The sequence below is a fragment of the Dendrobates tinctorius genome, unplaced genomic scaffold (assembly GCF_039654945.1).
Source record: "Dendrobates tinctorius isolate UK_male_01 unplaced genomic scaffold, ASM3965494v1 ptg000120l, whole genome shotgun sequence".
Classification (NCBI taxonomy): domain Eukaryota; kingdom Metazoa; phylum Chordata; class Amphibia; order Anura; family Dendrobatidae; genus Dendrobates; species Dendrobates tinctorius.
The window spans coordinates 24540509-24553277 of NW_027361788.1; the positions used below are offsets into that span (position 1 = coordinate 24540509).

Sequence of the window (12769 nt, forward strand, 5' to 3'; positions counted from 1 at the left end):
GTGTGTGGGGGAGGCGGTGCCCTGTGCAGTGTGTGGGGGAGGCGGTGCCCTTTGCAGTGAGTGGGGCAGCGGTGCCCTGTGCAGTGTGTGGGGGAGGCGGTGCCCTGTGCAGTGTGTGGGGGAGGCGGTGCCCTGTGCAGTGTGTGGGGGCGGCGGTGCCCTGTGCAGTGTGTGGGGGAGGCGGTGCCCTGTGCAGTGAGTGGGGGAGGCGGTGCCCTGTGCAGTGTGTGGGGGAGGCGGTGCCCTGTGCAGTGTGTGGGGGAGGCGGTGCCCTGTGCAGTGTGTGGGGGAGGCGGTGCCCTGTGCAGTGTGTGGGGGAGGTGGTGCCCTGTGCAGTGTGTGGGGGAGGTGGTGCCCTGTGCAGTGTGTGGGGGCAGCGGTGCCCTGTGCAGTGTGTGGGGGAGGTGGTGCCCTGTGCAGTGTGTGGGGGAGGCGGTGCCCTGTGCAGTGAGTGGGGCAGCGGTGCCCTGTGCAGTGTGTGGGGGAGGCGGTGCCCTGTGCAGTGTGTGGGGGAGGCGGTGCCCTGTGCAGTGTGTGGGGGAGGCGGTGCCGTGTGGGGGAGGCGGTGCCCTGTGTAGTGTGTGGGGGCGGCGGTGCCCTGTGCAGTGTGTGGGGCAGCGGTGCCCTGTGCAGTGTGTGGGGGAGGCGGTGCCCTGTGCAGTGTGTGGGGGAGGCGGTGCCCTGTGCAGTGTGTGGGGGCAGCGGTGCACTGTGTGGGGGAGGCGGTGCCCTGTGCAGTGTGTGGGGGAGGCGGTGCCCTGTGCAGTGTGTGGGGCAGCGGTGCACTGTGTAGGGGAGGCGGTGCCCTGTGCAGTGTGTGGGGGAGGCGGTGCCCTGTGCAGTGTGTGGGGGAGGCGGTGCCCTGTGCAGTGTGTGGGGGAGGCGGTGCCGTGTGGGGGAGGCGGTGCCCTGTGTAGTGTGTGGGGGCGGCGGTGCCCTGTGCAGTGTGTGGGGCAGCGGTGCCCTGTGCAGTGTGTGGGGGAGGCGGTGCCCTGTGCAGTGTGTGGGGGAGGCGGTGCCCTGTGCAGTGTGTGGGGGCAGCGGTGCACTGTGTGGGGGAGGCGGTGCCCTGTGCAGTGTGTGGGGGAGGCGGTGCCCTGTGCAGTGTGTGGGGAGGCGGTGCCCTCTGCAGTGTGTGGGGGCAGCGGTGCCCTGTGTAGTGTGTGGGGGAGGCGGTGCCCTGTGCAGTGTGTGGGGCAGCGGTGCACTGTGTGGGGGAGGCGGTGCCCTGTGCAGTGTGTGGGGAAGGCGGTGCCCTGTGCAGTGAGTGGGGCAGAGGTGCCCTGTGCAGTATGTGGGGGAGGCGGTGCCCTGTGCAGTCTGTGGGGGAGGCGGTGCCCTGTGCAGTGTGTGGGGGAGGCGGTGCAGTGTGTGGGGGAGGCGGTGCCCTGTGCAGTGTGTGGGGGAGGCGGTGCCCTGTGCAGTGTGTGGGGGAGGCGGTGCCCTGTGCAGTGAGTGGGGCAGAGGTGCCCTGTGCAGTGTGTGGGGGAGGCGGTGCCCTGTGCAGTGTGTGGGGGAGGCGGTGCCCTGTGCAGTGTGTGGGGGCAGCGGTGCACTGTGTGGGGGAGGCGGTGCCCTGTGCAGTGTGTGGGGGAGGCGGTGCCCTGTGCAGTGTGTGGGGGCAGCGGTGCCCTGTGTGGGGGAGGCGGTGCCCTGTGCAGTGTGTGGGGGCAGCGGTGCCCTGTGTAGTGTGTGGGGGAGGCGGTGCCCTGTGCAGTGTGTGGGGCAGCGGTGCACTGTGTGGGGGAGGCGGTGCCCTGTGCAGTGTGTGGGGAAGGCGGTGCCCTGTGCAGTGAGTGGGGCAGAGGTGCCCTGTGCAGTGTGTGGGGGAGGCGGTGCCCTGTGCAGTGTGTGGGGGAGGCGGTGCCCTGTGCAGTGTGTGGGGGATGCGGTGCAGTGTGTGGGGGAGGCGGTGCCCTGTGCAGTGTGTGGGGGATGCGGTGCAGTGTGTGGGGGAGGCGGTGCCCTGTGCAGTGTGTGGGGGAGGCGGTGCCCTGTGCAGTGTGTGGGGGATGCGGTGCAGTGTGTGGGGGAGGCGGTGCCCTGTGTAGTGTGTGGGGGAGGCGGTGCCCTGTGCAGTGTGTGGGGCAGCGGTGCACTGTGTGGGGGAGGCGGTGCCCTGTGCAGTGTGTGGGGAAGGCGGTGCCCTGTGCAGTGAGTGGGGCAGAGGTGCCCTGTGCAGTGTGTGGGGGAGGCGGTGCCCTGTGCAGTGTGTGGGGGGAGGCGGTGCCCTGTGCAGTGTGTGGGGGAGGCGGTGCCCTGTGCAGTGTGTGGGGGATGCGGTGCAGTGTGTGGGGGAGGCGGTGCCCTGTGCAGTGTGTGGGGGATGCGGTGCAGTGTGTGGGGGAGGCGGTGCCCTGTGCAGTGTGTGGGGCAGCGGTGCCCTGCGCCAACTCGTGCTTCTGGCCCTTTAATTATTGTTTTCCAACGTGCATTCTCACGCTTCCGGGTGCCAGTGACGTCATCCACCAGGTATTTCCCCCCCTCCTAACCCGCTTCCTGTGTGGCGACGCATGCGTAGCTGGGACCTTTAAACGTGCGACTCGACGGGAATATCAAGTCCGGTTCCCTTCCCGGCCTTGTTGCGGTGTGTTTATGTATATCCTTCCGCAGAGGAGGTGGGGGTGAGGAACTTATTGACGTGTGTGTCACATGCGCTCTTTCTCTTCTTTTCTGTTTTATTGGAGGGTCTTAACAAGCGTCACGTTATTCGTGGTCTTATCTGCCGTGATAACTAGCTCTTTATTCTTGGCGAATACGGGCAGGTAAAGGGTGGGGTCACCAGTGGGGGCGCGGAAGGACACCACGGTGATACGATTTCAAGATGGCTGCTGCGGAGACTGAGGGGGAGAATCGACTCTGAGGGGAGAAAACAACAATAACAAGGTGGAGAGCTGCTCTCTGGCGTCCTTGTAAGCGGCCTGGCTGTGACAGTGGAGACAGGACGAGGTGTGAGGGGGATGGGGAGCCATCTTTGTTGCCGCCTGTGTCTCCTCTCTGTCACCCTGGTAGAGATGTGTGTTACTTGTGTGACAGGAGGGGTTATGGGGGAGCAGGAAACTTGTGTGTGCCAGTAGGGAGTGGTTTGTCCCCAACTGATGTAACCGTAGGTAATCGCGCTGTCATGGCGGATACCCGTGCATCCATGGCGCTGACCCTAAAATTTGACCAACTCGATGGTTAATATTGGACTTTCTTCAGGATCGGTGGCCCACTATGTTGTGAGGTCTTCATCGGACCCATTTTTACTGCTATTGGGGCCACATTTTTGAAGAATTACTGTTCTGGTGTGGCCAAATGTCCACACACTCCCGTGGAAGCGGTAGTATGGTGACTTGTCCCAACGGCGAGTACGGTGTGAAGTCTGCGGCCGTCCTAACTTACATTCGTGTGTGATGTTATATATATCCTCCGTAACGCCTCCTGTCGCATAACCATTGATATTTATAGGGGACAATCTTGGTAACTTAAAAAATTTTTTTGTTAAATTTTTCAAAATGAAGACATAAAAAACATTACATACTTGGAAAATTATTTATTTTTTTTTCCCCTTAAATAATGACCACAATGTGCAGGTTGTTTTTGTTCCACATTTACTCTATAAATACAATTCATTTTTATTTTAGCTTTTCATTATCCTATGAAATTCCTGCCACTCATTTTTATGGCTTCATCTAGTATACATCGTAGTACAGATCTTAATGTTCCGACTGGGCCACAAGACTCCTAACCTGGACTCAAGTCTCGTAGGCTTAAAAGCAGCTCTTGAGTTCGGGTCTCACCCCCCCCCCATCCCATTGGTCGATCCGGACATCGAGGTCTGTATATGTGTGTAACCAGCCTAAGGAATAGGGCAGGGTATATCAATAGTGGTAGAAAGGGAAGCTTGTGTGGTCTTTGTTCTCACTTTTTTTTTTTTTTTTTTTGCTGTTTATCACATAGGCATCTCAGGAAACTATTGCCGTCTTTGCCTCGGAGGGGTGCCATATATAAGCCAGATCATTTTACAGTCGCTGGGCCTGACTCACACATCCCGGTATCTGGTGAAGGATAATGCAGTGATCACACACCGACCTACACCCGTTTCCCTCCTTGGATCTATGTCTTTGAGGCACTCAGACATGGAGTCTGAAGATTTCATACCACCTCCCGAGTGCCCTGTGTTTGAGCCAACTTGGGAAGAGTTTGCCAACCCTTTGGGTTATATTGCCCGAATCAGGCCTATTGCCGAGAAGTCTGGAATATGCAAAATCCGCCCTCCCATGGTGAGTATATACTAAGAGCAGCCAGAACTGTCAAAAGATATTTTCCATTATAAAGGACTCCATTTTATTTTCCTCATTCTTATTTCTTATAATCTTCTTCAGTTGTATCACAACAGTATTCAGCCGGGTCACACGTCCAACACTTACAGCATGGCGCACACTATCCATACTGGCCCCGGGTCTTCAGACCCCCAACTCATCAGTCACATTTGCTTATGAGGCGGTTGAGTTCGGTTCAGGAGATACGGGGCCAGTCTGGACATCAATTTGTGACCGTGAAACAGGATTAGGGAGAAACTCCAAAAAGTCCGATCTCCAGACAATATTATCCAGTGTCACCCCAGACAGATCATCTGCATCAGATGGCATATTCAGGCACTTATCTGCCCACCCCACAACATACGTGTGGCGGCAGTTTCGCACATGGAGCTTAATTGGTACATTATGAGGAATGGGTCTTGACCCTGTCCTTATTTTTGACCTCAGTGCTGATGACACACACACTGGGAATTCAGGCAATGAACTGCACCCCTACTTTGTCACGTCTCCACTCCCAAAATCCATATTGCAAGCACGAGAATTTTTATTTTTTTTTAAACAATCAGTACCCTCTTCAGGTGTAGAAGCTTTGAATAGCACCACAGAATGTTAGTGATGTGTAAGTAAAAGGCAATAATTAACACCTCAGTGGCATCCAATACTGCCCCCACTACTGCTCGGAATGTCTAAGATAATGCAGTGATATTTGCCCCCCCCCCCCCCCGTCACATCACTACCCACTCAGACAATTCTGCTGTTCAGTACCTGGGGAAAGCAAAGTTACAATATTAGTGGAAGCAATAATGGCGGCCATCTTTTGTTATCCAGCTTTCTCAAAGGATCCAAAAGCAGATCCGAAGCTGTGGGAGGCATATATTACTGCAAAATGTATATATTTTGGAAGTTGTGATGGCTGTCGTATTTGTGTAACTCTGCTTTCCCAAAAATAAGATGCAGTGGCTTCATAGAAGGAGCTAGGACTTTTCAGTCTTCCTTGAGTGGGAGATGGGGGGGGGGGGGGGGGGGGGGGGCTTAACATTTACAGCTCATTGCTTCCTCTATTAGTGTAAATGCCGGTGTCCCATAATGATATCTCTGATGGCTCCTTCTTGCTTGCTGTATGTATAGATGTTGGAGCAGGCTGCTGACTCCATAGACCCCTTTTCTGTTGTCTTTTGACCCTAGAATACCAGATAGCTCCAGGAAAGGAGTAAGGCTCAATCCCCCTCCCCCCTCTTGTAACAACTATACACCACCTCATATTGTATAACATGGCTTCTAAGTGAGAGGCTTTGTCAGCCGAGCAGCAGGAGGGGGCTGCCCCCTGGCAACATGGCCACACCATGGCCTTCATCCAGGCCTGGGGACAGAAGCCAAGTCTTATCTATTGTGCAGCTGGTCTGAAAACACAAGTTGTAAAACTAGTTGCCCTTAATTATAAAATGTGGCCAAAAGCTGGGGGCGATGCCCTTTTAATGATTAAAAGGATATGTGTAAGTTGTCTATTGCTCCACCATAGTCGGGCACAACTGTATGTAGGAGTCACACCTCGTCGTCAGGCAGACGCCATTACTCTCCATTATCTGGATCTTCCTTTCTCACGTAAGCAGTGAAATATGAAGGTCTGCTTTGCTGCAGTTAGCACCGACCCTGCCAGGCTTAACTCATGTGGCCCCCTGCGACACAGGAAGAGTTTTGCAATTTGTATTTGCTATAGGTAAAAGGGCACACACAAAAAAATATTTTATACACTTTTAATGATTTTAACCCACCCACAAATTTGAGGACCATGGTTTGTTTGCTACTTATTAGGAAGTATGAAGCCCAGAGTTAGTTTTACCTTACATGGACACAAATGAAATGCTCCACGCCGGGCCTGATTGTGTTTTTATGGACCATGTAAAATGTAGGGGAGATGTGGGGGATGCATGAATTAAAAATGAATGATCATGTCTGGCAATTTTGGCTGTAGTATGATAGGCAGCGAGTGTGCAATATTCTCTACACCAGTGCGAACCAGTGTCCATCCGACCGGACCATCATCATAAACCTGATATCTTCTAATACCGGGGTCAACATTGCATTAAAGGGGGATTACTGTTTTACCAACATGTGAACATTTTTTCTGGCCTGCTGGATTTTCTGGTCTAAAGTAAGATGAATTCTTATTTTTCCAGAAAAGTTGGCTGGCTAAATACTGTAAAGATAAGAAATAAGCATTGCACCCCTATCCTCTGTTGAATCTACCCCCCTGCCAGATCCGCAGAGATGATGTTCCTGAACGCTGCGTTTCTTAAGGGTTTTTGTCAAACTTTTACCAATGTTTTAGGGGATCACCTTTTAAATACGGTCTGTACACATTGACTTGAAAGGGGTTTTCCTGGGCAAAAAAAAAAATTTCCCAAGCAGAGCTGAATCCTAACAGTGGGTATATTGCATAAGGTCCTAATCCTATAGTTTGCCTGGTCTGGACAAACACCCCCCTCCTATATTGTCACCCCCAACCCTGTACTGAGACTTGTGGCTTCTTCAGTGTTTGAAAACCAAAACAAACCAGAATGACGAGAGAACTCCATCTATTTACATGAGGTTTTGTGGTGCTGGTATGTACCGCATGTGAGCACGAAACACTGTTTGGGAAAGGGACAAAGGGGGGGGATATGTCTGTGCCCCACCCCATGGTTACATTGTCGGGCTGCTGGGAATTTTCACTGCATATAATTGCCCTGCAGACTGCTGTGTCCATGGGGGGTTGTGCAGGGTGTGGAGGGGAAGGCGAAACCTTGCAGCTTTGCTTCTCATTGAATTGCTCAGCTCTAAAGGCCCCGTCTCACTAAGCGACTTACCAGCGATCCCGACACCGATATCAAGGTGTCAGGATCGCTAGTAAGTCGCTATGTGTTCGCTGGTGAGCTGTCACACATACAGCTTCACCAGCGATCAGCACAGCGATGCCGAGCGCCCGGCATCGCTGGCCATCCTGTAAAACATAGAATCAAAATAAAAAATATAGTTATTCTCACCATCCGATGTCCCGCGCAGTCTTCCGGCCTCTCTCCACGCTCCGGTCCCAGTGATCCTTTGCATGAATGACCGCGAGATGTCACGGTCTCGCGGGATAACAAAGTCTCGCGGTCATTCGTGCAAAGGATCACTGGGACCGGAGCGTGGAGAGAGGCGGGATGGCTGAACGGGACGTCGGAAGGTGAGAATAACTATATTTTTTATTTTTATTTTTTACACCTGATCGCTGGTCTCCCGCTGTCACACACAGCGATGCGTGCTGGCCAGCGGGAGACCAGCGACCAAAGAAATGTCCAGAGATTTCTTGCAGCGATACCGGCAGGGGGGCCGCTCGCTGATCGCTGTCACACACAGCAATCTCGCTGGTGAGATCGCTGTTACGTCACAAAAGTTGTGACTCAGCAGCGATCTCGCTACCGAGATTGCTTAGTGAGACGGGGCCTTAAGTGTTTAAAAAAAAAAAAAAAAAGTGCTACCTCTGCAGTATGGAAGAAGGTGACTATGCCGGATCTGGGTCACCTTTGCCTGTTGCTAGGCAATTACACAAACTCGTTTGGGCACCGTCTAGTGAGCTTTGTGCTGGCGGAGATATTAGGCCTCCATAATTCCTCAAGTAACAAGGGAAACTGAGTCCTGGACTTACCCAATGTGGTTTACATACAGTGGGTAGATGGTCAGGATGACTTTTACTGGAATTCCCCTTTAACGGAGGGATTTAAAGGTCACCAAAGAGAAAATACAACAAATTATCATATACTGTCATGTAACACAGTTCTTCTGTATTCATGGCTTTTAAGGGAAGAATACTGCATATTAAAAATTGTGAAGTGGGTGCAGAAATATAGACCTCTATCCGGATTGTCTAGTTCTGCATCTGTAGTGTATCACTGCTTAATTATGAAAGCCCCGATCCTTCTGTTGTAAATATTACTGCTTTTTGGATTTTAGAGGGGTTTCTGTAGGCCGTTGATTACACAAGTACATCCTACATCTCTGTGCCTGTACTAGGGTGCCCCAATATTGTTTCATGGTCATGCTACCATTATCTGTCATCAGTGGGTGGCCTGAGAAGGAAAGGGTCTCAAATGCCACAGGGCATAAGCAACGCTGCCTTTAATCCTGCTTTGGTTGCAGGGTCTGTTCAGCATTTGGCCTGTGTATATCCGAGCCGTCATCACTGAGTTTCCTATATGTTTGCTCTGTTAAACCCCATAGACATCAGTGCATCTCCAAAACTACTGATATTATAAGAGCTTTTAACCTTCATATTAAACCCAACCACACCCTTTACATGGTTGGGGGTGTCTGTGTAATCGGACAAGTCCCACTATTGTTTTGATGTTTCCTACTGGGACCAGTAATGTGTAGTTACAGCAAACTGCAGATCCCATTTAAGTGGAAAGTCCGCTACAGTAGGGTATCTCACCACTAGGATTCAGAGCAGCCCCTCGGGTGCTGATTACAGTAACGCCACCATCGCTTTTTCAATTCTTGAAACTAATGTGTGGTTTTTGTTTTTTTTTTTCTTCTTCAGGACTGGCAGCCACCGTTTGCTGTTGAAGTTGACAACTTTCGTTTCACCCCACGTATTCAGAGACTGAATGAATTGGAGGTGAGTTAGAGCATTTTAATGAGCTTTTTGCGTAAAGCTGGCAATTCATCTTGGATCGCACTCGGGCTGAACACTTTTTCTGCCGCTTCTCCCAGCTCCAAACACACCAACTGTACGCAGAGATGTAAGTATAGTGGGTTCATGAGCTGGTGCCTAGGGGAATCCTAAAGGTCCTATTGGCGTATATGAGAAGATCAATACTATCAAAGATCTTTTTGAAGTTTTTGCATTCCGGGCCACAAGTTTCAAGTAATGCCACTATCTCTGTTCGGCCGAGTCGATAAACTGTGCTCCTGTTAGGACTGATTAGACTGATCTGTTAATTAGTCGGCGATCTCCACAAGGACCCCTCAATTGGTTTTCTGTGATTTAGGCTGACCATTGCAAAATATCAATGTAATGCGGCCATTTATTTGGATTTTGGTTTCTTACCATAAAATCTTTTGCCTTTGGAGATAGTCATACTCCACCTCTGACCTTCCAGTATAATGACTGAAGAGAATCTGACAACCCCCCCCCCCACCTCCAGTATATTCAACGAGGGTGGTATTTTACAGTAAGTGTGTGTGTGTGGGGGGGGGAGTCAGTTTTTTTTTTTTTTCTAAATTAGGGGACACAGGACCATAGGATGTCCTAAAGCAGTCCAAGAGGATGGGGAAACCATGCAGATAACTCTCCCAGGAATGGCAGGCAAAATAATTTTGTGTCAAGCTTATGTCGTCGTTGGCATGGAAGCTGAAACTTTCTAAACGAGTCCAAGATGTAGAATTTGTAGGCGCTCAGACACCTTACCCCGAGTGGACCTGATGGTCCCCAAGAAGGTCAACTGCCAGAAAGTCTCTGATGGAAACCTCACGGTTGATGTTCAAGAAGATAGGACAGTGCAGGATAGTGAACACATGGTTCCACCAGATACCTTTTTAAAGACAGGTGTAGTGAGCCATTTCCTGGAGAACGGTCTTAAGTTGTCGATTCAAATTGGACTGCAGAAAGGACTAAACTTTAGGAGAGGAGCACTGGCAAAGGGTAGAAGTCTTGATTCTTGTAGGGCTTCCAAGTGTGAGGGTCAACCATGGCCATTAGGGATCTAGAGTCTTAGAGCCTGATTGTACTGTATGTTAGGCCCTGCAATATAGAATATAGCTTAAGTGCTAGGTAACGGACCAGGTAACTTTGGTTCCTTAGAGGGATCTGAAACATCTGCGATGGATGCAGGGATAAGACCTTAAACTCGGAGTGGAACTGGCTGGTAAGTGATTTGCGCAATATCACGGAGAGGAAATAATAAACCATGGGCAGCATGTATCCGTGCCTGGCTGTGTGATCACAGCCATGTATGCTTTTCTCTTAAAAACTGCAGTGTTTCAATCACCACCAAGGACCAAGCTGTGCTATTGACTATTTGTACAGGCAGTGAGAAGCCGCCGGGGACCCGCCTGTATGACTAGTCATTAGTGCGGCTCAGTCATCGGCAGTGATTAAGTGGTTTTTTTTTTTTTCTTCATCTGAAATGCCGCAGTGTTTCAGAGTAAAACATGCATGACTGTGATCGCAAAGCCAGCATCTGATGCATACATGTCAGCATGTATCAGCTGACATGTTCATTACTCTGTCGCCTCATTGGGGGACACAGAACCATGGGTGTTATGCTGCTGTCCACTAGGAGGCGACACTATGCATAATCTGAAAAAAGATTAACTATGGCTCCTCCTCTGCAGTGTGCACCCCTGGACGGCGTCGGCCTTCTCCAGTTTTTGCTTAGTGTCGCAAGGAGGCACACCTTTTTTTTACTTTTTCGTGCGGAATACAGATGAATAAAAGTGTGTCTCCAGCGAGACTCCCGGCATGGCTCCTTTGCCCCCTTTTTAGGGGTGCCCAGTTGAAGTGGAGACGGCTATTCCCCATGTCGCTCCTTCCCCAGTCCCTCGTAACTGGTCCGAAGTTGAGACCCCCCCCTCCTTCCCCCAACCCCTTTGGGGTCTGGGTTGAGGCGAGCATGAAGACCCCCTGACGGTGACAGACGCACCCTCCCTAATCCACCGCAGGGGGCATTAGGTTGAGATGCCTCAGGTAGGGTCGGAGAACAGGCAGCATTTTGCAGCATCCAGGGACCCCAGACCAGCTGTGGGATCCTGCTGGGGCCGGGGGAGGGTGCAGGCAGACATGGCACAGCAGAGACTGGGCTTTCTGCGCCCCTGTCTCTGCAGCGGCTCGATGGTGCTCCAAGGACCCCCCCCCCCCCCAACAGGAACCGCTACCCCTGCTGCCCCCACCGCTAGCCAGTCGCCCATTCTGTTGGGGGTCTGGTACAAATTCGACCGACTACCGCGCCGCTCTGGAGCCCTCCTGGGTATCAGGCCTCTACTTGAGACCGTGGCTTCGGCCTAGCCGCCGCCTTTTCCCCGCCCCCACGGATGACTAAAATGACACTATAGTGTCATAGAAGGGGCGTATCGAGGCAGAAAAGGGCGCGTTTCTACATAGCCCAGCGCGCCCTTTTCAGCTCTCCGCCCCCTCCTTACTCAGCGTCCCGGTGGCTATTTTTTTTTGGCTGCAGACATCCTGATAACTGACTCCTCCAGCAGAGGAGAACCACAGCAGTCTCCGGGGGGCACAGAACTGGGATCTGTTGGCGCTGGACCTAGGGGCACACTGGTGGGGTAAGCTCACAGCTGGGTTCTCTTTACTCAGCTGTGAATCCATACTTCCTATAAGGCTCTCTGTGGGTTCCCTCTGCGTAGCCACCCCTGTAGGATCCCTGATAGCCAGCCTCTGTGCACTATGCTGGGCTCAAGAAAGAGAACCAGGCAGGAATGTTTCTATGCATTCTGCACAGCCTGCAAAGCCACGCTCCCCAGTGGCAGCACGTATCTGCACTGCCGGGATTGCATCCAGAACTCTGGGTCAGAACCCCAGGGGGAGTCCCTACCAACGCTTCAGTGTCAGATACCATGCCGGAATGGGCTACTCAGATGTCACAGTCTTTGACACAGTCCATAGATAACTTAACCGCCACATTGCTGCAAGCTCTGCAGGGTCGGGTCCCGGCTATGAACGTTACCCAGAAAACGGACAGCTTGTCTCAGGAACGTGCTGCTTCCGACTCTCACAGACTTAAGTGGACCCACAGGTCACGATCACCTGAGTCGTCCTATAGCACAAGGTCCCCCAGGGAGAGACACTGTCATTCCAGGTCTCCTAGGCAGTCCCCTGTCAGAGACAGACAATGCAGGTCACCACAGAGATCCCCCGCCCCAGGTCGCCCACCAGGGATCACCTGAGCGATACACAGGATTCGGAAGGCATCTGTGACTCTGACTCAGACAACGAAACGGAGAGGTCCGTGGTACCTTCTCCCCCTAGCAATACAGCGCTAGTTGAGGACATAATCTCTGCCATCCATCGGGTGCTGGAAATTTCAGAGCCAGCCCCGGAAGCCCCAGAGCATAAGATTCGTTTCGAAAGTGTTCAGAAACCACCTAAGGCCTTCCTTAATCACCATGAGTTTCAGGAGATACTTACTAAACAGTTTTCGCAGCCTGAGAAAAAATTTGCTAATCGCAAATATTTGTAAGCGAAGTACCGCTTCTCACAGACACCAAACAGTGGACAGATACACCCGAAGTGGACCCCCCCGTATCTAGACTAGCAGCGCAGACCTTACTCTCTCTGCCAGACAGCTCAACCCTCAGGGACGCAGCAGACCGGCAAGTAGAACGCCTGGCTCGTTCCATTTTTCGAAGCCTTGGCCCCTGCGTTTGCTTCAGTTTGGGCGGCCAAGGCCATCCTGGCTTGGGCCAAAAAACTACAGGAGGGTCTTCAAGCTTCA

The 12769-nt window shown here is 52.2% G+C and overlaps 1 protein-coding gene across 2 annotated transcripts in view; it reads left to right on the forward strand.

Annotated features, from left to right (window-relative positions):
* The first annotated feature begins 2679 nt into the window (after nucleotides 1-2679).
* KDM5C (lysine demethylase 5C) overlaps nucleotides 2680-12769 on the forward strand; it is a 50215-nt gene continuing 40125 nt past the window's right edge. For both annotated transcript variants that reach the window (XM_073590956.1, XM_073590957.1), the window contains exons 1-3: nucleotides 2680-2949; nucleotides 3943-4265; nucleotides 8863-8940. In XM_073590956.1, coding sequence (XP_073447057.1) covers nucleotides 4101-4265; nucleotides 8863-8940 — 243 coding nt within the window. In that variant the 5' untranslated portion in view covers nucleotides 2680-2949; nucleotides 3943-4100. The remainder of the gene's footprint in view (nucleotides 2950-3942; nucleotides 4266-8862; nucleotides 8941-12769) is intronic.